At 40.8% G+C, this 23788-nt stretch overlaps 1 protein-coding gene across 1 annotated transcript in view; it reads left to right on the forward strand.

The window, feature by feature from the left end:
- Positions 1 to 14029, forward strand: part of LOC138743434 (prenylcysteine oxidase-like) — a 37793-nt gene extending 23764 nt beyond the window's left edge. The window contains exons 3-6 of the mRNA XM_069898823.1: positions 3479 to 3653; positions 6470 to 6681; positions 9218 to 9358; positions 11778 to 14029. Of these exons, the coding sequence (XP_069754924.1) occupies positions 3479 to 3653; positions 6470 to 6681; positions 9218 to 9358; positions 11778 to 12436 (1187 nt within the window). The 3' untranslated portion in view covers positions 12437 to 14029. The remainder of the gene's footprint in view (positions 1 to 3478; positions 3654 to 6469; positions 6682 to 9217; positions 9359 to 11777) is intronic.
- Positions 14030 to 23788: the final 9759 nt, after the last annotated feature.

A 23788-nucleotide genomic window follows, 5' to 3' on the forward strand; every position in this document is an offset into this window, starting at 1 on the left:
GGAAGCGGGTGAAGAGATCTGTCGGGAGGGTGGAGAATCATGGTTGTTGAAGTAGACATGGAGATAGAGTTGGCAGTAGAAGTGTTCAGCATCATAGAGTGCGTGGAACTTATTAAGGTGTGGGTGAAGGGGGAATGAAGGTGAGGCCTAGACTGAGGACAGATAGTTCAGTCTCCTGAAAATGATGCTGGAGAAATTATAATGGATAACAAAGAGATGGCAGAGGAACTAAATTAGTATTTTGCGTCAGTCTTCACTGAGGAAGACAATAGCAATATACCTGATAGTCAGAGGTCTCAGGGAATAGAATTAAGTACTGTCCGGATTACTAATGAGATGGTATTTAGTAAGCTGAATGGACTAAAGATGGACAAGTCTCCTAGACTGGATGAGGTGCACTCGCGGGTTCTGAAGGAGGTGGCTTTGGAGATTGTGGAGGCATTGGAAATAATTTTCCAGAAATCAATAACCTCTGCTATGGTTCAGAGAACTAGGAGATCGCAAATGTAGTTCTGCTGTTTAAGAAAGGAGGGAGTCAGAAACCAGGAAATTATAGGCCTATTATTCTGACATCAGTAGTTGAAAAGTTATTGGTGTTGATCCTCAAGGAAAAAGTTATGAAATACCTCGAGGTGTGTGACATGATAGATGGTTTCATGAAGGAGAGATCCTTCTTGACCAATCTATTGGAATTTTTTTGAAGAAATCTCAAGTAGGATGAACAAAGGAGTGGTTGTGATGTGTATTTGGATTTTCAAAAGGCCTTTGATAAGGTGCAGCATTAAGAGGCTGTTTAATAAGATGAGAGCCCATGGAAATACAAGAAAGATATTTGATTGGGTGGAGCATTGGTTGATAGGCAGCAAGCAAAGGGTGGGAATAAAGGGATCCTGTTGCCGGTTACTAGTACTGTTCCGCAGGGGTCAGTGTTGCAGCTGCTTCTTTTACAATGTACGTTGATGATTTAGATTATGGAGTGAATGGTTTTGTGCCCAGGATGCAGATGACACCAGGATAGGTGGTGGAGTATGAAGAGTTTAAGAAACTGAAATGTTGCAGAGAGACTTGGACAGCTTTGGAGAGTGGGCAATGAAATGGCAGATGAGATATAATGTTGAGAAATGTACAGATGTATATTTTGGAAGAGGAAATAAGCAGGTAGATTATTTGGATCGGGAGAAAATTCAAAATTTGGAAGTGCAAAGGGACTTGGGGGTCCTCGTATGGGATAACCTAAAGGTTAACCACCAGGTTGGATCGGCAGTAAAGAAAGCAAATGCTCTATTGGCTTTCATTTCAGGAAGAATAGTGTACAAGAATAAAGGTGTATTGATGGGGCTGTATGGGGCACTGGGGAGACCTCATTTGGAATAATGAATGCAGTTTTGGGCCCTTTAGAAGGGACGTAATAATGTTGGAGAGAGTACAGAGAGGGTTTACCAGGATGATTCCTGGAATACAAGGGATAACATATGAGGAACATTTAGTGACTCTTGGACTGTATTCATTGGAGTTTAGAAGAATGAGAGGGAATCTCATAGAAATTTTTTGTATGTTGAAAGGATTGGACAGTTGATGTGAATAAGATATTTCCCTTGGTGGGTGATAAGAGGGCACAGTCTTAGAATTAGAAGGTACCCATTTAAAACAGAGAGGGGAAATTTCTTTAGCCAGAGGGTTGTGGATTTGTGGAATATGTTGCCACATACAGCTGTGGAGGCTGGATCATTGGGGGAGATTAAGGAAGATATTGATAAGTTTCTAATTAGTCAGGGTATCAAGGGATGTGGGGAAAAGGCTGGAAATTGGAACAGTTTAGCTCAGGGTGGATTTGAGGAGCAGACTAAATGGGCCAAATAGCCTACCTCTGACCCTTTTAGCTTGTGAGAGGTGAAGGTTGGAGGGGATGGTGAAGACCAGACAGGGGTTAGGGGGAGGTTCAGTGGGGTGAAAGGTGTTGGCGCCAGGGTGGAGAGGGGCAGGGGGAAAGGAGGATGAATGTCACTTTCGATCATCAGTACAAATAGTCAGTTTCTTTTGGGTTTGACTCAGCTTAGTTGAGGTAGCCAGGTTCTATCACAAAACTCACTAGAACAGGACCCCTTCATCTCAATACTTTGCTGCACAAGAATTTATACCTTGCTGTGTTGTCCTTAATCAAAAGGGAAATTCTGAATGTGTTTGTTCGTGTCTGCTTGCTGTGAATTTGGCTTTGTATTCCAAACTGCATCAAGACCAGACTGATGGTATTTTAATGCTGATATATGATGGGCTATTTAACTCTGATAACTCTGACCTTTTATACCCAGATCAACAATTTATATTTTCTAGAAAGTTTTTTTATTCACTGTACAAAGAAACTCATTGAAATTTTGATTGTGTTGTATTTTTTCCCTTTTACTTACAAGCAGTATAGCGACCATAAGCTGGTTTTCTAAAGCAGCAATTGTGTATTGTTTGAGCTGTTTCTAAAATCCCATATTTAAAGTAAATAAATCATCATGACAGGTTAATATTTTGTTCATTTGATGTTCTTTGAAATATGGAGCCCAATTGATGTGCACGTGTGATGCACAAATGTGCTGGAAAAACTCTGGAACGAAGGACTCAGGCCTGAAATATTGCTTACCATGGATGCTGCATGACCTGCTGAGTTCCTCATTGCACCTGAACCCAGAACCTTGTTTAACTCTAAAATGCATGTTTCCTTATTGAAAAATGTTGAGGGTTGTGCTTTAAGAATTAGTTTACTTCCTCTGACTAAAATAAACTTATCAGCAATGAATCTTGGATACAATTCCAGAAGACTTAAAATCTGCCTTTATTTTTCTCTCTGCCAGTTTCTGGTCTTTCACACGTCCTATCTTGGCAACTTTGATTATTTAATCAAATCTAAGTGTCCATCAATGAGCACAGGCCCAGGTTGATATAACCTCTACACCAGTTTCAACTCTAATCCATGATGCCAAAGCCAACATTAGTCCCTCTGCTTTTTATTATTGAACTGTGTATTGTCATGCGAACAGTGAAAATCTTTGTTTTGCATGTTACCCAGGTAAGTCAACCCATAATTAAGAGTAGCGGAGATTGCAATAATAAAACAAGTCAAGGGACAGTGTTACACTAAGCCAAAGAAGTGCAGGGTATAGAGAAAAGTACAGTTAAACCATGCAAGGGCAACATCTTTTTTATCAAGGAGGGGGTTCTTTCAAGAGTTGGATAACAGCAGGATAGAATCTGTCTTTGAGCCATCCTTTCTTTGAGCTCACAATGTATTGGACCCAGATCTTTTTTTGTGCTTTCTTGTGCCTTGACTATTGCAGCAGTTTTAAAAAACTTTTTTTTTAAATTGTTAAATGTGCATGGATGAAGGCTTAAGAGTATCTTATATAACAAGGTTGTTTTAACTGACAGCTTCCTTCTTGACACTATGCCAATATGTTGTTTGCTAATCCTTCTTTTCTTCTCTCTTTCCAAGGACTAAAACACAGAAAAGGAGTTCCAGAGAAAGTAGCAATCTTCAATGGGGAGCATTTTGTGTTTGAAGAGACTGACTGGTATCTCCAGGATCTGTTTAAATTGTGGTGGCGGTATGGGTTTGGTTTACTGCGCCTGCAGATGTGGGTAGAGGAAATATTGGAAAAGTTTCTGAGGTATGGCTGTTATACTTGTATTACCAATTTGTAGCTTCAGAATTACAATATGTAAAATGTGTTTGCTTCCAATTAAAGGGTGCTTTTTAGTGATATTTTCCTCCACTTGCACCCATGTTGTTGAAATGTTTTCTATGATATCAAAATATCCAAAGTTCTTTTTGTGGTGTGGAGATTGGTGCACGGTAACAATGCCAACGACTTCTGCGAGTAAAGTCTATCATGCAAATAGCAATAAAGGGAATGCCAGGTGTTCATTATTTGGGTGGAAATGCTCAGCAGGTTGGGCAGCAACAGGGGCAAGGGAAGCAAAGTTAATTTTAAATTCTGAACTGGAAAGATGTTAGATTTTAATATGGTAGAGGAGAACCAACAAAAAGCAAGGTTTATGATGGAATAGACGAGGTTGAAGAACAAAAGAAAAATACAAACTGCTGGTGTGAGTCAGGAACTGGAAAGATGTTAGATTTTAATATGGTAGAGGAGAACCAACAAAAAGCAAGGTTTATGATGGAATAGACGAGGTTGAAGAACAAAAGAAAAATACAAACTGCTGGTGTGAGTCAGGAACTGGAAAGATGTTAGATTTTAATATGGTAGAGGAGAACCAACAAAAAGCAAGGTTTATGATGGAATAGACGAGGTTGAAGAACAAAAGAAAAATACAAACTGCTGGTGTGAGTCAGGAACTGGAAAGATGTTAGATTTTAATATGGTAGAGGAGAACCAACAAAAAGCAAGGTTTATGATGGAATAGACAAGGTTGAAGAACAAAAGAAACATACAAACTGCTGGTGTGAGTCAGGAAGCATCTGTGGAGGCAAAAGAGGATGGTGGATGTTTTGGGACAAGACACTATAGATTGACAATCCCTTTGCCTCCACAAATGCTCCACTGAAGAGTTCCTCCTGAAGTTTGCTTTTATTTGCTCCAGATTAAATTATCTCCGGTCTATTGGATCTCCTGTTGAAGAATTTTTTTTTTAAATGAGCAAGTCAGGCAGCATTGGTGGAAAGACAACTGTTATGAGCCCAGAGGACCCCAAAACCCAGTAGCAATAGATATTCACCAAGACAAATGGTTGCTTAAGCAAAAGTTGCTTTTAATTATCTTTAAACATGAAAACAGGATCAAACTTGTAACTTATTACTATTAACAACTAACCTAACTTAACCCCCTTCTAATTCTAAGCGCACGTGTATATAAGTTCAGAAAAGTTCTTTGATTCACAGTCCAATCTCACTTCTCATTCCTCCAAGTTTACTGGTTGTAAGCAATTCTTATACTGTGCACAGAATTGAACATTTATGAAGTTCATCAGGCTTTGGTGCTTGAAAGGCAAATGGTTACCACTCAGGAAGGTTCTTGTTGGTTTTCAGAGAGAGAATTGTTCACTGGACACCCATAACTGATTCCTTTTAATCAGCCACTTGAGTATCTTGCTAAAGAAACTTGCCCCATCAGGGTTTTCCAGATGATAACCTCTTTCTTTCTGGTCACCACAGAATTCCTTTTTGTTTCTCTTATTTCAAGTGCAACATTAGGCAGCCAGTCCTCTACTCTTGTATGGACCAAAAGGACTTTGACCAGGCTGAACGAAGCACTCACAACCCGTCTTCCAAATGGGGTTTTTCACAAGCTTTCCAGCTTGTCCTGTTCCAGTCCCTGCTGCTGCTGACTATAGTACTGCAGAACTGAATTATCTCTCTCTCTCTCACACACACTCTGACACACACACACACACACACACACACACACACACACACACAGATAAAAAAAACTGTTCAACTCTCTCTACTTGCAAAAACCACATGACCCTCTTAGAACAGCAAGTTCCACTCCAGACAGCCTGTGGCTCCAACGAGTTCTTTCATCTTTTTGTAAACCAGCAATCCGTTAGTTTCTTGGGCATTCTCCAAAGCACTTGCAAAGGCTCATGGTGCCAGCCTGTCTAGCATGAGCAGAGCTCCAGTATTTTAAATAAGATCTGTTTTGAAGTGTTTGTATGTGACCTACACTAAAAACCTGCCTCAATTTATCTCCCAAAAACCTATCTATTATCTGTCACACAATAGTCAGTGGTTTGGGCTTGCAATTCTTTGCCAGATTTAGGGCTGTCATGAAGACCAGAGGAACCACCAGTGTTCCAGTTTAAAACAACAACAAAGAACAAGGGAATGTTTTTTCAAGTACAAAATAAAGTTTAAATCTTACACGAGAGCTCGGTTGGATTCGAAATAGCGCTAACAGTGCATCAGAGTGCCACTTGAGTACGGCAGGTTAAAAAAAAGCATCTTTTTATCAACTTGTGACATCAGGTCCCTGCTGAAAATTTCTGCAGATAACTGAGAATTTCGGTAGTGGTTTTCTGATAATCGGAAACATACTGTTCACCATTTAAGTGAGCTCATTGCAATGGGGATTCAGATCAGTAGTATCCAATTTGTTCGTTGCAAATGCGAGTGTTGCAAAGGGACAACAGGAGGACGGGTCTAGCCATGTATCCACCAGCATCTGTCTTTGTTAGCTCAGTTTTATGGGGTGTTTCCCCCCCCCACCAACCCTCCACACTGGGAGCAGAGGGCCTGCTCTGTATTTTGCATTTCTCTGACTGCTTCTGTTTACCCATTGACCGAATGGATAATCCACCTCGCCAACCTCTTTACAGACTTGATCATGGTTCTCCATCTGATGAGCAGTTTCCGGCAGTTTTTGTTTCTGGACAGCCAATAATTTTTATGAACAAATTTAAAGGAATTGGTATTCAAATTGTTGATGTTAAAGTGATTTAAAGTCATGATATCATTTTGCAACAGGATCTACAAGTATCAGGCCCATGGGTATGCGTACAGTACAGTGGAGGAGATGATGCAATCACTGGGAGGGGAGCGTTTTATTAACCTAACACGCCGCTCTATGACAGAGACCCTGCAGGAACTTGGAATCTCTCAGCGGTTCATTGATGAAATAGTTACTGCTGTTACCAGAGTTAACTATGGGCAGTCAGCATCCATTCCTGCATTTGTTGGTATGTATCCATTTTGTATCTGATTTAATCATCATACAATAATTAAACAGGTAGAAATAGCTGAACAGTTGAAAACCATTAACATCGGATATTTATATGGTAATTTGAAGAATGAATATACTGGAGAGTATTGCTGTTGACAATTACGGTAGCATTCTCTAAAAAAATTTCTGTTCCTCTTTGGGAGTGTTGGAGTGGCATAGCAGAAACTGAATTATTGTTCATTTAATTATTTTAATTTGTGTGCATAGGAAAGCAAATTTATAGCATACAAGGTTTCTTAAGCAAAGAGTCCTGCGTTTTTTAAACAAACTCTGTGCAAAGACTGGTGATAGAATCATCGAGGGATGCAGCAGAATCTTAGAGGGATGCAGTGCAGAAATGACATTCGGCCCACTACGTCCATGCTAACTATCAATCATCCATTTACACAAATCTTGCAGTAGCTTCACTTTCTCAAAGGTGCCCCCCAGATTCAATAGCTCCTGTACACACTAGGAGCAGTTCTCAGTGACCAATTTACCTACCAACCCTCACACCTTAGGTGTTGGGTGGACGCCAGAGCACCCAGGGGAAACCCAGGCAGACATAGGAGAAACACGTAAGCGCCACATAGATGGCACCGGAGAGGAGAATTGAATTCAGGGCTATGGTGCTGTGAGACAGCAGCTTTACCTACTGTGCCAACAACCCGAGTGTGGTGGTGTAGATGTTTTTAAAATCTCCATGCCATCCTGCAAGATGTACTGTTTTATTTCCTCTATTTGTGCATGGGTTGACTTGCTAGATGGTGTGCTGAATAAACATTTTCACTGTATCCTGGTACTACCTACTTGAACAAACCTGAAGAGGGGAATTGGGTGTAAACGATGCTCCTTGGAAGCAGGTTTAGATTCTAGAATCTGATATGGTCAACAACATGCACTGCTGATAGCTGATTCATAAATCAGATTTTTTGGGAAAATGTTAGCAGTTTTTCAGTTAAGCAGGAAAGTCTGCAGACACTGACCAGTACCTGTTTGTTTTATAATATATAGGTCTAGGACAGGGTGGCTGAACTTGCTTAACATAAGGGCCACATATGATAAACTTCAGATGTTTATGAGCCACAGATCTGAAAAAAAAAACATATTTTTTACTTTTACATACTCATTTTGTCACAAAGATTATATATAAATTTGAAGAAATACGTAATAATATGTATTCACGTATGTAGTTTTAAACTTAATTTGTATTAATCAAATAATACACAACATATACTAGTGTCTTTGTCAAATTTTATTGATCAATTTTTAGGGTAAAATTTAGGGGTTTGATTATTACACACATAGAGCATTTGACCACATTAAGTACGAGTCAATCTAGCCATCAGGTGCTTGGATGGGCGGGCGGCCAGGGCATTGGGAGCTCGGATGGCCGGGACTGGGTGGTAAGTCCGTGGCCAGGGCGTCGGGCAGTAGAGCGGCCTGAATCACACTTGTTCTCCGCTAATTCCACTGCTCGCATCACAGCCATGCGCTACAATCATGTGTCACAAGCCACACCCACTAACGCTACATAGCCAACATTTCCGCGAGCTGCACACTCATGTCCAAGAGCCACATGTGGCTTGCAGGTTGTGGATTGCCCACCCCGGTTTAAGAAATTGCTCTTGTGACACTGGGGGAAAAAAACTAAATGTTGCAGTTGAAAATGGGTTTGATAAGGAGTAGAGAAGAAGTCTGCCCATCCCAGACCTGTTAATATGAGTTGGAAATTTGACTCCTGACTTTCCAGTATTAAATTTATCCCAATGATGTTAGAGGGAGATTTTAGGCTTTTGGTATCTTCCATCCTGGTTTATTGTCCAGTGTCTGCAACTGAAAAGCATACACTGTAGCAAGGCACAACTGCAGAATGAGAGAAGAACAACACACACACACGACACAAGAGTAAGTCAAGTCGAGACTGATTTATTGATCTCCCTCGCCCTGATTTTATAGAGTCAGCTTCCTGCCACTGGGCCTGGTATTCCCACTGCTGTGGGCAGATGAGACAACACCAGCGAGCTGGCCTTTGATCGGCCATGGTTCCCACCAAATAGGCTCCTGGGCAGTGAAGACCATTGGCGTGCGCTGGCTTTCCGCACGTGCCGCGTTAGTCCGCCATTTTGAGTGCCAGATCGCTTGCCAGGTAGTGAGTCACTACAATGCGATAATTCGTGCTTCTTGTGTGATGGCTGGATCAGGCTGGATAGACATTACCTCCTCATTGGATGTGAACTAACCTAGCACAAGTCCACCTTCCTGGATGTAGTGGGGGAGAGGGGGGAGTGAACAACACAAAGTGACCCTGCTGTCAATCCGGTTATTCTGCAGGTATTTTGGAAACTGAAATAAGTTGCAAATCTTGACAAGTTGGCAGATAAAGCAACTTCAGCGTTTAAATAACAGCAGTCTTCCTCTCATGAACATATGGTAAAACTCTTCTTCCATTTCTGAAGAGCTAATGGAAGTCAGAGGAGGTGTCCATATCAATTATTTTTGTCTCTGTGCAGGAGCAGTGGCGATTGCAGGTGTGCAGGCAGGTCTTTGGGCTGTGGAAGGAGGGAACAAGCTGGTTTGTTCACAGATGCTTGAATCAGCAAAAGTCAACGTCATCCATACCACGGTGACTTCCATCTCTCTGCAGCAATCAGGTAACAAAAACCATTTACACTCAGCAGGAATTCAGGTTGATTAGAAATTCTGTAAAAAAATAATTGTTTAAAAATCAAATAAGCTATTAACTATCAGAAGGTGCCAATTCCAACAGAGCTTAATATTGTTTGATTCTTCCCCCCCCCCCCCATACAAAAGAAATGATCGTCATATGCCCTGTTGCAATGCCTGCTAAACTTTGAACTGTCTAGCGTCATCAGTAAAGTGCTGCATGTTTCTCATGTCCTTTAGCTGATATTAGTTTGATCATTAATTCTTGGATGAAGGTTGACAAGTTGAATTTTGGTCTTTCATTCCAACTGTTTTCTGATGGGGAACAGAAAAGGATTAACATTGTGCTTATCAACCAGATGTAGGCCTGTGATAAAAGTACACCAAATTAATTTATAATAGATATTCTACATTTAAAAAAAACACCTTCTCTTTGTCAGTTTGGAGTGGCAGTTAATTTGATTATATTTGTTGCAACTCAATTTGAAAACAGCAAGACAAACCAGAATGTCTGCAAACTCTGACTAGTTCAATGCACAAATGTGCTGGAGAAACTCGGGTCATGCAATATTCCTTGTGTAGCAAAGAGATGTAATCATACAAAAATATATTAAAAATAAATGTGGAGTTTCTTAAGAAGGAAAGAGGCATAGATAGTGGAAAAAGTGCCTCAAATGTTCACCAGATTGGTTTCTGCTGTAGCTTCCATGTCATGAGAAGAAACTTATGTAGGCTGGCCTTGTTTGGAAGAATAAAAGGTGATCTTGTAGCGGCCCATTCCTTCATCCGGAGAATCTTTAGAATTATTCCCCAAGAGGGCTGTTGAAGCTGGATTATTCATTTCAGCGAATAAGATGTTTAAATGTTAAAGGAACTGAGGGATATGGAATTAGTGAAGTTGTGACCTTATTGAATGGCAGAGTAGGCTTGAGGTCCCAGATGCTGTGGGTCTGCTATTTGCTCGGTTCTTGTGCTCTTATTCAATCCATAAAGATGGGTATGTGTTCAACACTTACGACAGATTGGCTGTAAATTAAGCAGATCGTTTTGCAGCTAAAAGTAGCTATGATGAAAATCTATGCAGGATTTCAAAAAAATATTCAGTCAGAGCAAAAAATAATTTTACATACTAATCCAATGTAGTCATTTTGAATGCATGTAATTATAATAGACGTGAATTGATTCTAACTATATATAGTTCATTATTGAGATTACATTCTGTTTGCTGGACTCCAATACAGTTTGGATCATTTTGTTTCAATTGCTTTGATCGTAGAGTCTTCAGAGGAGGGCAATGGAGTTGATCTTAAATCTCATGATTCACAAATTGAGAAGCAAGATGTGCTGAAATAGTTACCTTTGACATTTTGTAAAATGTCAGGTTCTGCTCCCAAGAGGTCCAAATGATGTTAGACTAAATAGAACAAGAAAATGAAAGATATTCTGGATAGTAATAAAAGCCATTAAAACTGGCATGCAATATTGATAGGTGACTTGTCGTTTGAGCATGTAATTATAAATTTTAAAGTTTCATGACGTTGACTCAGAAATGCAGGAAATTATTTCCCTTGGAGTCATCTCATGAAAAGCTAGTTTAGGATTTGGGGAAATAACCAGAGTGTGATGCTCTGTGCAGGGCTTCCTAATGCACCATTCTCTAAGGGCGGCATCCAAGGAGGTGCTGCAGTTAAGTAGAAGTAAATTAGCCAGATCACATGCACAAAACAGAGGGGATTTTATTGAAGAAGAAATCATGATGATGTTCTTATAACATTGCTAACTAGGATTATAATGCAGGGTGATCATGTGTTCTAAAAGAATCTGTAATGTTCTGGAGTACAGTATATCATATTGAAAGGGCTTGAATAGGTCTGTCCAATCTCCTGGCCTGAAGTTGACTCTTTTGGCTGCACGGGAATATCACCACACTGTGATATTAGAAGCAGCGAACAGCAGTGTTCTCTCTAGTTTTTTGAGTCCGTGTGCACAAAAATCTTGTGTTGTGCAATTTTGCCCTGAATCCTTGTGCAAGTGTAAACTTGAAATTGTTTCAAGATGATTTTGGCACAGCTTGTTTCTCATGGCTAATAAAACTGTATAGGCATGTTTTAATATAAATATAAGTATGATTACCTTCTACGAAGTAATGTATTTAGTTAAGATTTTATTCTATCCTTCGAACTACATTATTTAAGGTAACTAACCTTTTGTGGCACTGGTCGCAAACGTGCACACACACAGCTTAGTGGGAAAGGTGATGAACAGGTTGAATTACTGAACCGTACCAGTAATTCATTCATTGCCTAAATAGAGAAGGCTGATTTGTTCTTTTATAGGACTGATTAAGGACCTTTTGTGTGAATATGATTTATTTCTACATTTAATTGTAGTATTTTCTTTCTGTAGGTAATAAACCTCTTTACCAAGTGAAGTATGAAAGTGAAAATGAAGGTGGATATGACTTCTATGATATTGTTATCATTGCAACTCCTTTGCATCATGAAACTACAAATATCACTTTTAATGATTTCACACCACCATTCACACCGTTTCCAGGTCATTACCAACGTATAATTGTTTCTGTAGTTCATGGTTACCTTAATTCCTCATATTTTGGATTCCCAGATCCTAAACTCTTCCCATTTGCAACAATTCTGACAGTAGAAAGTGCAAAGCTATTTATGCTTAGCACAGGGAGTATTTGTCCAGTGAATATCACCACCAACTACAGAAGAAAACAACCTCAAGAAGCAGCAGTGTGGAAAGTCTTCTCTCTCAAACCCCTTGCTAAAGAAGAACTGAAGACGCTCTTTCGCTCGTACTATTCTGTGCAGGTCACTGATTGGCTGGGATATCCTCAGTACCAGTCTGGTAAAGGAATCCCTCCCATAATTCTTCATGAAAACCTATACTATTTGAATGGTATAGAGTGGATAGCAAGTGCCATGGAAATGAGTGCTATTGCTGCCAAAAACATGGCTTTGTTGACATTCAATCGCTGGAATCAACATCTGGATATGATTGATCAGAAGGATTTGGTACACAAAATCAAAACTGAACTGTGAGCCAGGGCAAAGTTGATTTAAATCCGAATGAGCAAACAGTTTTTGTTGAATTTGAACCTGTGAAATTGAGCTTTGAATGCCACAGATTTAGCTTCTCTAAACTAATGGTAATTTAATGTAGAATTAAACCCTCTTAAAGTTTGCTAATTTAATAAATGAACTCAAGTTATGAGCTTCATAAATGGAAATGTGAGAGCCCAAACCTTGTGATTTGAGGAAAGGGAGACAATGATGAACAATAATATGAACTGCTGGTTTGACTACTGTTAGGTCTGCTTTGTTCATGAATGAGTGAGACAAACACCAGACTGAGTCGAAATCAGGGTTCTTTGTTCTTTATTACCGGATTGTAACACTTGCGACTAACAATGTTAGTCGGAGAATGCATTCTGCCGTTATCAGCAAAATGGTGATTTTTTATACCCTTGGATACGTGCTTAGAACATCATCATATCATTACTTGTCCAATGACTAAAACTGTTGCTATCCTTTCCCTGCTAGCTTCCTGCCTCTCAATCCATCAATGTCTCTCTTATCTTGTAAGTACAAGGATGCATTCACATCTTGTTACAGCCCTGCACAGGGTAACTCCTTACACATTCCCATCTCATGATGTTTTACCTAACAGGAGTACAAGGACACCTCCCCTTCTTGTTACAGCCCTGCACAGGGTAACTCCTTACACATTCCCATCTCATGATGTTTTACCTTACACTACTCCTAAGCTATCAAATTTCTTCAGCATCAACCTCGATGCAATTTTTAACCCATTGAGAAATGTGCAAAGGAGTATTACTTAAAACCTGTAAATGTTCATGCTGTGTTTACGTTTTAACTGAAATATTAGCAGTACCATTTAAAATTGCAGAGTCCTGGGAACACATTTCTATGTATTACAGTGGTACTTTGGATCATGTGTTTATATACAGGCAAGTCCCACTTCACGCATTTAATTTGTCCCAATTTGCACTCACCTAAGATGAATTCACGTGAAGCAATTAATAGAATCAATGGGAATAATTACAATGAATTGCTGTCCTTTCAAATCGTCCATCAAGACTTATAAAAATGTGTTTTAAAAACAACTCTTAGCTGCATATAATGCTAACACCGTTAATGTTAATAAAAATATTTAGATATTTCCATTTATTTCATAATTACATCATAACTAAACTATTTCTTAGGAAAATATTTGTCCAAAGTTGATTTTTTTTCCCTTCTCATTATACAATTTCCTACAACCAACCATCACTTTTTCTAAATTGCTGCAGACTTCCATCCTCCTTTCCAAGTGAGGATCGACGTTTAGATATAAATCCCTGATGGCTTCAAGTTCAAATCCTTCAAGTTCTTTTATATTGATTTCTTTAGCCGTATTTTCAACTGTTTCACCCTCTGTCTTCAACTTCAAATGTGCATTGCTTATCGAGTTGAAGATAATTTTTGCTTAATTCTTCAACGTGCAAATCAAGCAGTTCTCACATATTTTCTGTATCCAGGTTTCTTCCAATAGCAGTTATCGCTTCAGATGTTGCCATCCTTTTCCAGAATAAGCCCGTTTCATCAACATTAAATATTTGTCTATCATCGTAATTGCCTTCAACAGTTTAATTTCTGGAAATTTTGCAACAGCATTTTTATCAAAGCGCTAACAGCTTCCTCTGTAACTCTTACATTTTGTAATCCTGTTCGACGTTTAAAGCAGTCAAGCCAACTTAATATTGCAGCAAAACTTTCTGCGTCCCCTTGAAATTTGTTTTCTTTAAACATTGAAAAGATGTTTAAAGCTTTGGTATGAATGTTTTTGGTACAAAGTTGTATTCGCTTGTGTTTACGGTCTTCAATCCAAAGATGAAGTAGCCGTTCCATTTCAATCATGTTTTGAGTAATTTGCACTGAGAGAAACTGATGCAACTTTACCTTGTTCTTTAAATTCGTGTTTCGTATTTAAAATTATGCATTTTGTTGACTCGTAGCTCAGTTCATGTCCAATTTTTCACAATGCTGGCACCGTCTTCGTGTCGTTTAATAACTTCAAGATTTTCTTCTAAAGTAATTGCTTTTCTTTTCCTTTTTAATATCACTGTCCGATTCTTTTCAATTTTTTTTTTAACCATATTTAATAGGGGACACACACTGAGCCTGACTGTCATTTGCGCATATTTTATTTAGGACCGTTCACACGATCTACTCGAGCTTTCCAGATATTTCCAGAAAGATCTCGTATGTAATACACCACGTGTATTACAGTAAAATTACGACAATGGCAAAAAGCACAATTTGCAACTATAGTGATAGAAATCTGTCAGTTTAAATGTCAGTCAGGCCTCAAATGGTGTATTTGAGTTGGATGTCTGTTTAAACACCACATACAAGTGACTTGAACACAGACCACTCATTTAAGTGCTCCACTGAGGAAATGCAGAACTCCTAAAGATACTGTCTTTAGATGAAGAACTTGTGGCTTGCATTCTTCTTGTTGACCTGAGTTATAGTTATTTCTTCTCCCTATTCTTCTCCCTATTACCTCTCGCTGAAATGTGGAGAGTGGAAGGAAACTCCAAACTGTGATTGTAAAATAATCGGTGACTTTCTAAAGTCATGAAAGTTGCTGTGGATAAAATGCAAATTAAGTTTTTTTTTTCTTTTAAAAGGATACTGTACTACATCGGCTTTATTTACAGGTGTATGTTAAGGTAATGGGAGGCTCTTTTTATATCTGGATAGTCATTAAAGTGTTTCTCCATTAACGTTTGTTACACTGCTTGCAGATGGTGAGCTGAAACCATTTCGGTTGTATTTGGTGCCAAGTTGCATGACATCTGCCCCTCCTTGAGTGAAGTTGTACTGCTGCCATTCCTACTGTGAACAAGGCACTAACTAACACATTCCCAACAAGAACAGCAGAGAATAATTACAGCTGCCCTGTCTTTACTAATCTGTCAAACCTTTGAAAAATCCAGTCCTGAGGAGGAGTCACATGATGGAGTAGTGGCTGGTCGGGTGGAAACAGCCCTCCAGAGAAAAGAAAAAAAATTGTGAAAAAACAAAGCTCAATAAACATAAAATACAGGAAGAGAAAGATAAAGTTACAGAGAAGAGTCAGAAGATGGCACCCAAAAGAGAAAAAGTAAGAATAACAGAGAAAAGGGAAGAAGGAAAATCACTGGAGAAGAAAGCAGAAGGCCTTACCTGCACGTCGGAGTAGAGAGCCACTGTGGAGAGGAGTGCCAATCTCCAATGTTGGTGAGTCCCCAGAGGAGCAGTGTCCTCTCGACTGGCGGACTTCAAAAATGGCTCTCAGAGCCAAGAAGAGGTGCGCAACTGCGCATGTGTGAAGAGGGACTCAGCTGAGGAGCGGCCAGCTGAGAGACGTCCAGTATCGGGGCGTTCGATTGTGGGAAGTAAAGAAGAAAATAAAAGAATAGTGAGAAAGAGAACGAAGGGTGGGAAGAGGATGACGGCCTGCGGCGGGAGGCTCGGCAGGGAGGCGGCCTGCGGCGGGAGGCCCGGCAGGGGGGCGGCCTGTGGCGGGAGGCCCGGCAGGGGGGCGGCCTGCGGCGGGAGGCCCGGCAGGCGGGAGGCGGGATGCCCGGCAGGGGGGCGGCCTGCGGCGGGAGGCCCGGCGGGGGGCGGCCTGCGGCGGGGGGCGGCCTGCGGCAGGGGGCACGGCAGGGGGGTGGCCTGCGGCGGGAGGCCCGGCAGGGGGGCGGCCTGCGGCGGGAGGCCCGGCGGGGGGGGCGGCCTGCGGTGGGAGGCCCAGCAAGGATACAGAAGCAGCTCACCAGAGAAGGATGAAGATACAGAGAAGAGAAGAAGAGGACACAGACATAGATACAGACACAGAAGAAGCGGAGGAAGACGACCAAGAATTTCAAAGGAAAGAAGAAGGTAAAATAGAAGTACAAAGTTTAGATAAAGCCTTTTTTGCAGAACAAATGAGGTCATTAAAAGAATGGCTATCATTAGAATTTAGTTCAGTCAAAAGAAAAATGAAAAGAGCTGAAGACAGAATGCAAAGCTTAGAGTTGGTCATGACTGAAAAAGGGAAAAGAGTAGAAAATGTGGAGGAACGAGAAGCTGCTGTAAAAATGGAGATAAATGATTTAAGAGGGTAGTTGGAAGAGTGGAAAAAAAATAGAGACACAAGATTTATTGTCACAAAAAATTGACATATTGTAAAACTACAGTAGGTGATACAACATAAAAATAGTGGGCCTGAAAGAAGGCCAAGAAGGGTCAGATATGAAGGAATTTATAAAAGGATGGATCCCAAAGGTGCTGGGAATAACAGACTCACATGAAGAAATAGAAATCGAAAGGGCGCATAGAGCGCTAGTACCGAAACCGCCACCACATCAAAAACCGAAATCCATAGTGGTAAAATTTTTAAGATATACAAGAAAAAACACTGGAGCAGGCAAGAAAGAAGGTTAGAGAAGACAATACGCCGTTGGAATATAAGGAACAAAAAATATTTTTTTACCTGGACATAAGCTTTGAACTTTTAAAGAAGAGGAAAGAATTCAACATGGCGAAAACAATCTTATGGAAGAAAGAGTATAACTTTATATTAAGACATCCAGTGGTACTCAAAGTATTCATTCCTAGGGAACGGAATAGACTGTTCTCAGACCCAAAGAAAGCCCAAGAATCTGCTGAAGATTTGCAGGACAAGAAAAGAGAGGAAGAGTGAGAAGAAGGAAGACTGGCAAGAAAATATACAAAAATATTTAAAAATATAAAGTAAAGATAATGTATATATAAAGATTTAAAGATGGATAAGAGAAGGGGAAGAAGGAAAAAAAAAGCTTTGTTATAAGTATAGGAAAATAGTGTTCTCTGGGGATGGGAGAATAAGGGTCACTGCGAAATCTGTTGACACTTGCGAGTAAGTTCGCAAACCGAATGGAAAGGGGAGTTGTGGTTGCTGTCAAGGGACAGGGGGGAATCCAAGGAGGGGAGGTTCATTTGGGGTTAAAGGGTTATTGCTTGTGGGGATTGTTGGGGTATTTCATGTCTTAAATGCGTTGTCATATATTGAGATTAAAAAGAAAAACAAAATACAATAATGGAAAAAAGGGATGGAGGTGGTGAAGAGGTGGAAAAGAAGTGAAAATAAAGATATAAGATGGCCACATTGGACTAAATGACTATAAACATTAATGGAATATATAACAAAGTTTAAGTGTATCCCATTGGGAAAAAAAAATCACATATAATTTCAAAGACAAAGTTATAATGATTGGGGAGACCTGGGAACCATATATGGAACATGGCAGAAAGAGCAGGCCTAGTTCCTCCACCACCTAAAATCTTTTTTTCTTTGGCTTGGCTTCGCGGACGAAGATTTATGGAGGGGGTAAAAAAGTCCACGTCAGCTGCAGGCTCGTTTGTGGCTGACCAGTCCGATGCGGGACAGGCAGACACGATTGCAGCGGTTGCAAGGGAAAATTGGTTGGTTGGGGTTGGGTGTTGGGTTTTTCCTCCTTTGCCTTTTGTCAGTGAGGTGGGCTCTGCGGTCTTCTTCAAAGGAGGCTGCTGCCCGCCAAACTGTGAGGCGCCAAGATGCACGGTTTGAGGCGTTATCAGCCCACTGGCGGTGGTCAATGTGGCAGGCACCAAGAGATTTCTTTAGGCAGTCCTTGTACCTTTTCTTTGGTGCACCTCTGTCACGGTGGCCAGTGGAGAGCTCGCCATATAATACGATCTTGGGAAGGCGATGGTCCTCCATTCTGGAGACGTGACCCATCCAGCGCAGCTGGATCTTCAGCAGCGTGGACTCGATGCTGTCGACCTCTGCCATCTCGAGTACCTCGACGTTAGGGGTGTGAGCGCTCCAATGGATGTTGAGGATGGAGCGGAGACAACGCTGGTGGAAGCGTTCTAGGAGCCGTAGGTGGTGCCGGTAGAGGACCCATGATTCGGAGCCGAACAGGAGTGTGGGTATGACAACGGCTCTGTATACGCTTATCTTTGTGAGGTTTTTCAGTTGGTTGTTTTTCCAGACTCTTTTGTGTAGTCTTCCAAAGGCGCTATTTGCCTTGGCGAGTCTGTTGTCTATCTCATTGTCGATCCTTGCATCTGATGAAATGGTGCAGCCGAGATAGGTAAACTGGTTGACCGTTTTGAGTTTTGTGTGCCCGATGGAGATGTGGGGGGGCTGGTAGTCATGGTGGGGAGCTGGCTGATGGAGGACCTCAGTTTTCTTCAGGCTGACTTCCAGGCCAAACATTTTGGCAGTTTCCGCAAAGCAGGACGTCAAGCGCTGAAAAGCTGGCTCTGAATGGGCAACTAAAGCGGCATCATCTGCAAAGAGTAGTTCACGGACAAGTTTCTCTTGTGTCTTGGTGTGAGCTTGCAGGCGCCTCAGATTGAAGAGACTGCCATCCGTGCGGTACCGGATGTAAACAGCGTCTTCATTGTTGGGGTCTTTCATGGCTTGGTTCAGCATCATGCTGAAGAAGATTGAAAAGAGGGTTGGTGCCAGAACACAGCCTTGCTTCACGCCATTGTTAATGGAGAAGGGTTCAGAGAGCTCATTGCTGTATCTGACCCGACCTTGTTGGTTTTCGTGCAGTTGGATAATCATGTTGAGGAACTTTGGGGGACATCCGATGCGCTCTAGTATTTGCCAAAGCCCTTTCCTGCTCACGGTGTCGAAGGCTTTGGTGAGGTCAACAAAGGTGATGTAGAGTCCTTTGTTTTGTTCTCTGCACTTTTCTTGGAGCTGTCTGAGGGCAAAGACCATGTCAGTGGTTCCTCTGTTTGCGCGAAAGCCGCACTGTGATTCTGGGAGAATATTCTCAGCGACACTAGGTATTATTCTATTTAGTAGAATCCTAGCGAAGATTTTGCCTGCAATGGAGAGCAACGTGATTCCCCTGTAGTTTGAGCAGTCTGATTTCTCGCCTTTGTTTTTGTACAGGGTGATGATGGTGGCATCACGAAGATCCTGAGGCAGTTTACCTTGGTCCCAACAAAGCTTGAAAAACTCATGCAGTTTGGCATGCAGAGTTTTGCCGCCAGCCTTCCAGACTTCTGGGGGGATTCCATCTATACCTGCTGCTTTGCCACTTTTCAGTTGTTCGATTGCCTTATATGTCTCATCCAGGGTGGGAACCTCATCCAGCTCTAGCCTTAGGGGCTGTTGAGGGAGCTGGAGCTCCGATCAGATTTAATGTGAATAAGTAGATGATGCATCTTTTTTGTTTGTATCCCTTTTGTATATTGTTTTATTGTATTTTATATGTTCAACATTTACTGTTTTTGGAGGGGTTGGGAAGGGGGAAGGGAGGGATGGGGGAAAAAATAGAAAATGTCACTGTGAATATTTAAAGAGATGCATCTGTAAATATATTGGTTGATATGGCTCATAGTGCGATAAATAAAGAATTACAAAAAGAAAGTAAAGTCCAGTCCTGATGTCAGCTAGTATAAGAGGGAGTCATTTGGTCGATCACAGTTCTCTGTAATCCTATACCACTACTTTTTTCCCCTTTCCCCTATTTTCCACAAGCCATGCATCTACAGTACTGGTTAGTTGCATGAGCCAGCAATTTTATGGAATTTGGGAGGAAACCAGAGTACCTGGGGAGGGAAGAATGTGTAAACTTCACAGAGTGCAGTAGGTTGGGATCGAACCTGGGTTACTGGAGCAGGGCAGCATTACCTGTGGGAAAACTGACACAGAAATTCAATGTGATGTTCTGAAGTGCATCAAACAAAAAAACCGAGGAAATATGATCAGAAGAATAGCTAGAATTGTAGTTAATCAAATGTCAAAACTTCATTAAATGGAGCCCTTTTATTCATTGAGGATTTTAATGCTATTGTTTAGAGATTTTTGTGACTGTTATTCTTTGGACTTGGGATGTCAAATTTCAGTCAGTGGGAGATGAAGGGTGTTGTCCTGAACTTGTGACACTGTGGTTTATGGTCTTGCTACTGCATGAATCCCAACTAGAAGTCTCCAGTATAGTTTCGTGACAGTGGCATTCTGTAAAGAGTTTGTACGTTCTCCTTATATCTGCGAGGATTTTCCCCGGTTTCCTTCCACCTTTCAAAAAACATGCAGGGGTTGTTGTTCAACTAGGTATAATTGGGCAGCATGGGCTCATGGGTGGAAAGGGCCTGTTACTGTGCTGTATGTCTAAATTTAATAAATAAATGTTAAAATAAAAATTATCCTTCGTAAACTATTTACATAGAACACCACAGTACAGTACAGGCCCTTCAGCTCTCGATGTTGTGTCAACCCATATATTCCTTAAAAATATATTAAACCCACTCTTCCCCGTACCTCTCTATTTTTCTTCCATCCATGTACCTAAGAGTCTCTTAAATGCCCCAATGTTTCAGCCTCCACCACCATGCCTGGCAAGGCATTCCAGGCACCCACAGCTCTGTGCGTGTGTGTACAAATTTTTAAAAAAAACTTACCTGTGATGTCTGCCCTTAACTTTGTACACTGGTTTTTGCTATCCCCTCTGGGGATCCCCTCTGGTTTTTGCTATCACTATCCTGGGAAACAGGTGCTAGCTCTCCACCCTATTTATGTCTCATAAATCTTGTAGACTTCTATTATCTCCTCTCATTCTACCACACACCAAAGGGGGAAAAAAAAGTCCCAGCTAACCTTGCCTCATAAGACTTGACCTCCAATCTAGGTAACATCCTGGTAAATCTCTGCACCCTCTCCATAGATTCCATGTGCTTCCTATAATAAGGTGATGAGAACTGAACACAATACTCCTAAACAGTGTGGTCTTACCAGAGATTTGTAGAGTTGCAACATGACCTCCACTCTGGGTACTTTTCAATCTTGATGTTTTTAAGATCCAACATTTCCTTAATCTCCACATTGTCTAGCACACAGGCCTGTTCTCTTTCAACCTCACCATGATTAAAGTCCTTTTCTCGTGAATACTTAAGCAAAGTATTCAGTTAGGACCTCCACCACCTCCAGGCACGTTGCCTTCTTTACCCTTTAGAGGGCCCACCTTTATTCTCGTCATCCTTCTGTTCTTCACATACGCATAGAAGGCCTTAGGGTTCTCTTTAATCCTAAGTGCCAAGGCTTTCTCATGCCCCCTTTGAGCTCTCCTAAGTCCTTTCTTAAGCTACCGTGTATTTTCCATGAGCATGAAACACAAGCATACTGTTTCTTCCATTTGACTAGTTGCCTGCCCCCAACCCCCCACACCCTCACCAACCAGTGACCAGGAGCCAGTCCTGCGACGGTCGCCGAGACTCCAATGGCCGCTAGACCGTCTTAATCTGTAAATACTGTGTATATGATTTGTGACTTTACTGCAACTCCCCCCACCCCCCCCCCCCACCCCGGGTCAATTTTAAAGAAGGGGGTGAATGTGGTGGTACACCACTGGCCTATTGTAGGGGGAAACCTTAGGGATAGGGTTTACTCCCATTTTGAAAAGAATGGGCTCATTAAGGATAGTCAGCATGGCTTTATTCAGGGCTGGTCATGTCTTAAAAATGGCTGATTATTTTTGAGATGGTTAAGATGAAAATTGAGGGTAGGACAGTTGTCTGCATGGAATTCTGTAAGGCATTTGACAAGGTCCCTCTGACAGACTGATTCAGAAGACACATGGGATCCATGGTGATTTTCTAGACTGGATTCAACATTCTTTTTGCCATAGAAGGCAGAGGGATCGTGGTGCTACTGTCATAGATGTCTCAAGCCCGTGGGGTTCTGCAGGGATCAGGGCTGGAACATCTCCTTGTGATTTGGATAAAAATGTAGATGGGGTGATTAATAAGTTTGCAGATAATAAGTTTCCAGAAAAAAAAATCAATATTTTACATAACTGCAGAAATTGTCAACCTTTCAGACATGATGACTAATAATAAATGAAAAGTAAAATTTCAGTTTAGAAGCACTTTTGAGTCTAAAAGTGGAATGCTCATTCATGTTGTATTTTTGTTACACAAATTCATTCCGGTGCACTGGATGTTTTGGCTGCTCAAACATGCAGCCTTTTCTAATTTTAGGTTGTTCAGGATTGGTAAAGTATAATGTTTCTTGTTTAGACATATAGCATGGTATTAGGCCATTTTGTCCCACGAGCCCATACTGCCCAATTATACCTAATTGACCTACAACCCCTGGAATGTTTCGAATCGTGGGAGGAAACTCATACAGACACGGGGAGAATATGCAAACACCTTACAGACAGCGCGGGATTCGAACCATGGTCCTGATCGCTGGCGCTGTAACAGTGTTGCGCAAACCGTACTGCCCCTATGCTAACTGTGTTCTGTTGTAATGTTGGAATGCTACCCACTGTACTGAATAACATTTCACTGGCAAGGATAAGTGGACAAGAGAACAAGATCCAAGAAGAAATTCTCCACATTTGTGTTCGAAAAGATTAAATGAAATGTGCAAAAAATTTTCCATTAGTCCTGCTGCTGTGATAACAATTGGAGGCATAATTCCATGACATGTTTTTAAAAAAACTTTTGTTCAAAATGCAAAACCCCAAAGTATTTAAATTAAATTTCTGATGATCAAAATAGATTGTGGCAATAGATGTAAAACAAGGACTGTTAATAGAATTTCATTTTATGTTAATGACGGTATAGCTGAAAGTGTTAAAGCTTAGCTGAAAGCGTCAAAGATTTAGTTTCAATCTCCTGTGAATTATTTTGAGTTGTGGGGTATCCGGTTGTGGCTGCTTTTTTTTTTCCCCTATTTTGCTCTTGTATTAAAGCCTGTGAATGTGACCATATTTGTGGATCAGGGTTGCATTATCAAGAGAAATTGAGGTTTTTCTTTGAAGGTTTTGAATTTTGTGTTGAAAATTAATATTCAAATGAAGGTTAAAGATTGCAGAATGTTATGCTAATATTTCATTTTAGCAAAGAATAGTAAATTGATGGCCAACTCAGAAAGATCTGGACAAGGTAGTATTTGGCATTTCTTAGTGAGCAGTGGTGTTTACACTTTGCACCTTGACTTTCATGACATCTCAGATTAACACAGCCATACAGTATTTACATGTAATGCACTTGTGAATATCTGATGCTTTGTCCAAATATATTTGCGCCATCAGTCTTATTTCAGAACCTGTATTATTAAGAAGGAAAGATGACCAAAACAGGAATAAACATTCCCTAACATTATTAAGAAGGAAAGATGACCAAAACAGGAATAAACATTCCCTTATAAGTGGTTTATACCCACAACCTATAGGAGGATATCAGTTTTTAATTATCTCAGGCTTTTAACGAAATGTAATTTGTGACCCTTTTCAATGTATTTATGAAAACAGTTAAATTTACCTCTGGCTAAAGCTCCCCTGCTGTAAATGATCAATGATTTTT

The sequence above is a fragment of the Narcine bancroftii genome, chromosome 9, assembly GCF_036971445.1.
Source record: "Narcine bancroftii isolate sNarBan1 chromosome 9, sNarBan1.hap1, whole genome shotgun sequence".
In the NCBI taxonomy this organism is placed as follows: Eukaryota; Metazoa; Chordata; class Chondrichthyes; order Torpediniformes; family Narcinidae; genus Narcine; species Narcine bancroftii.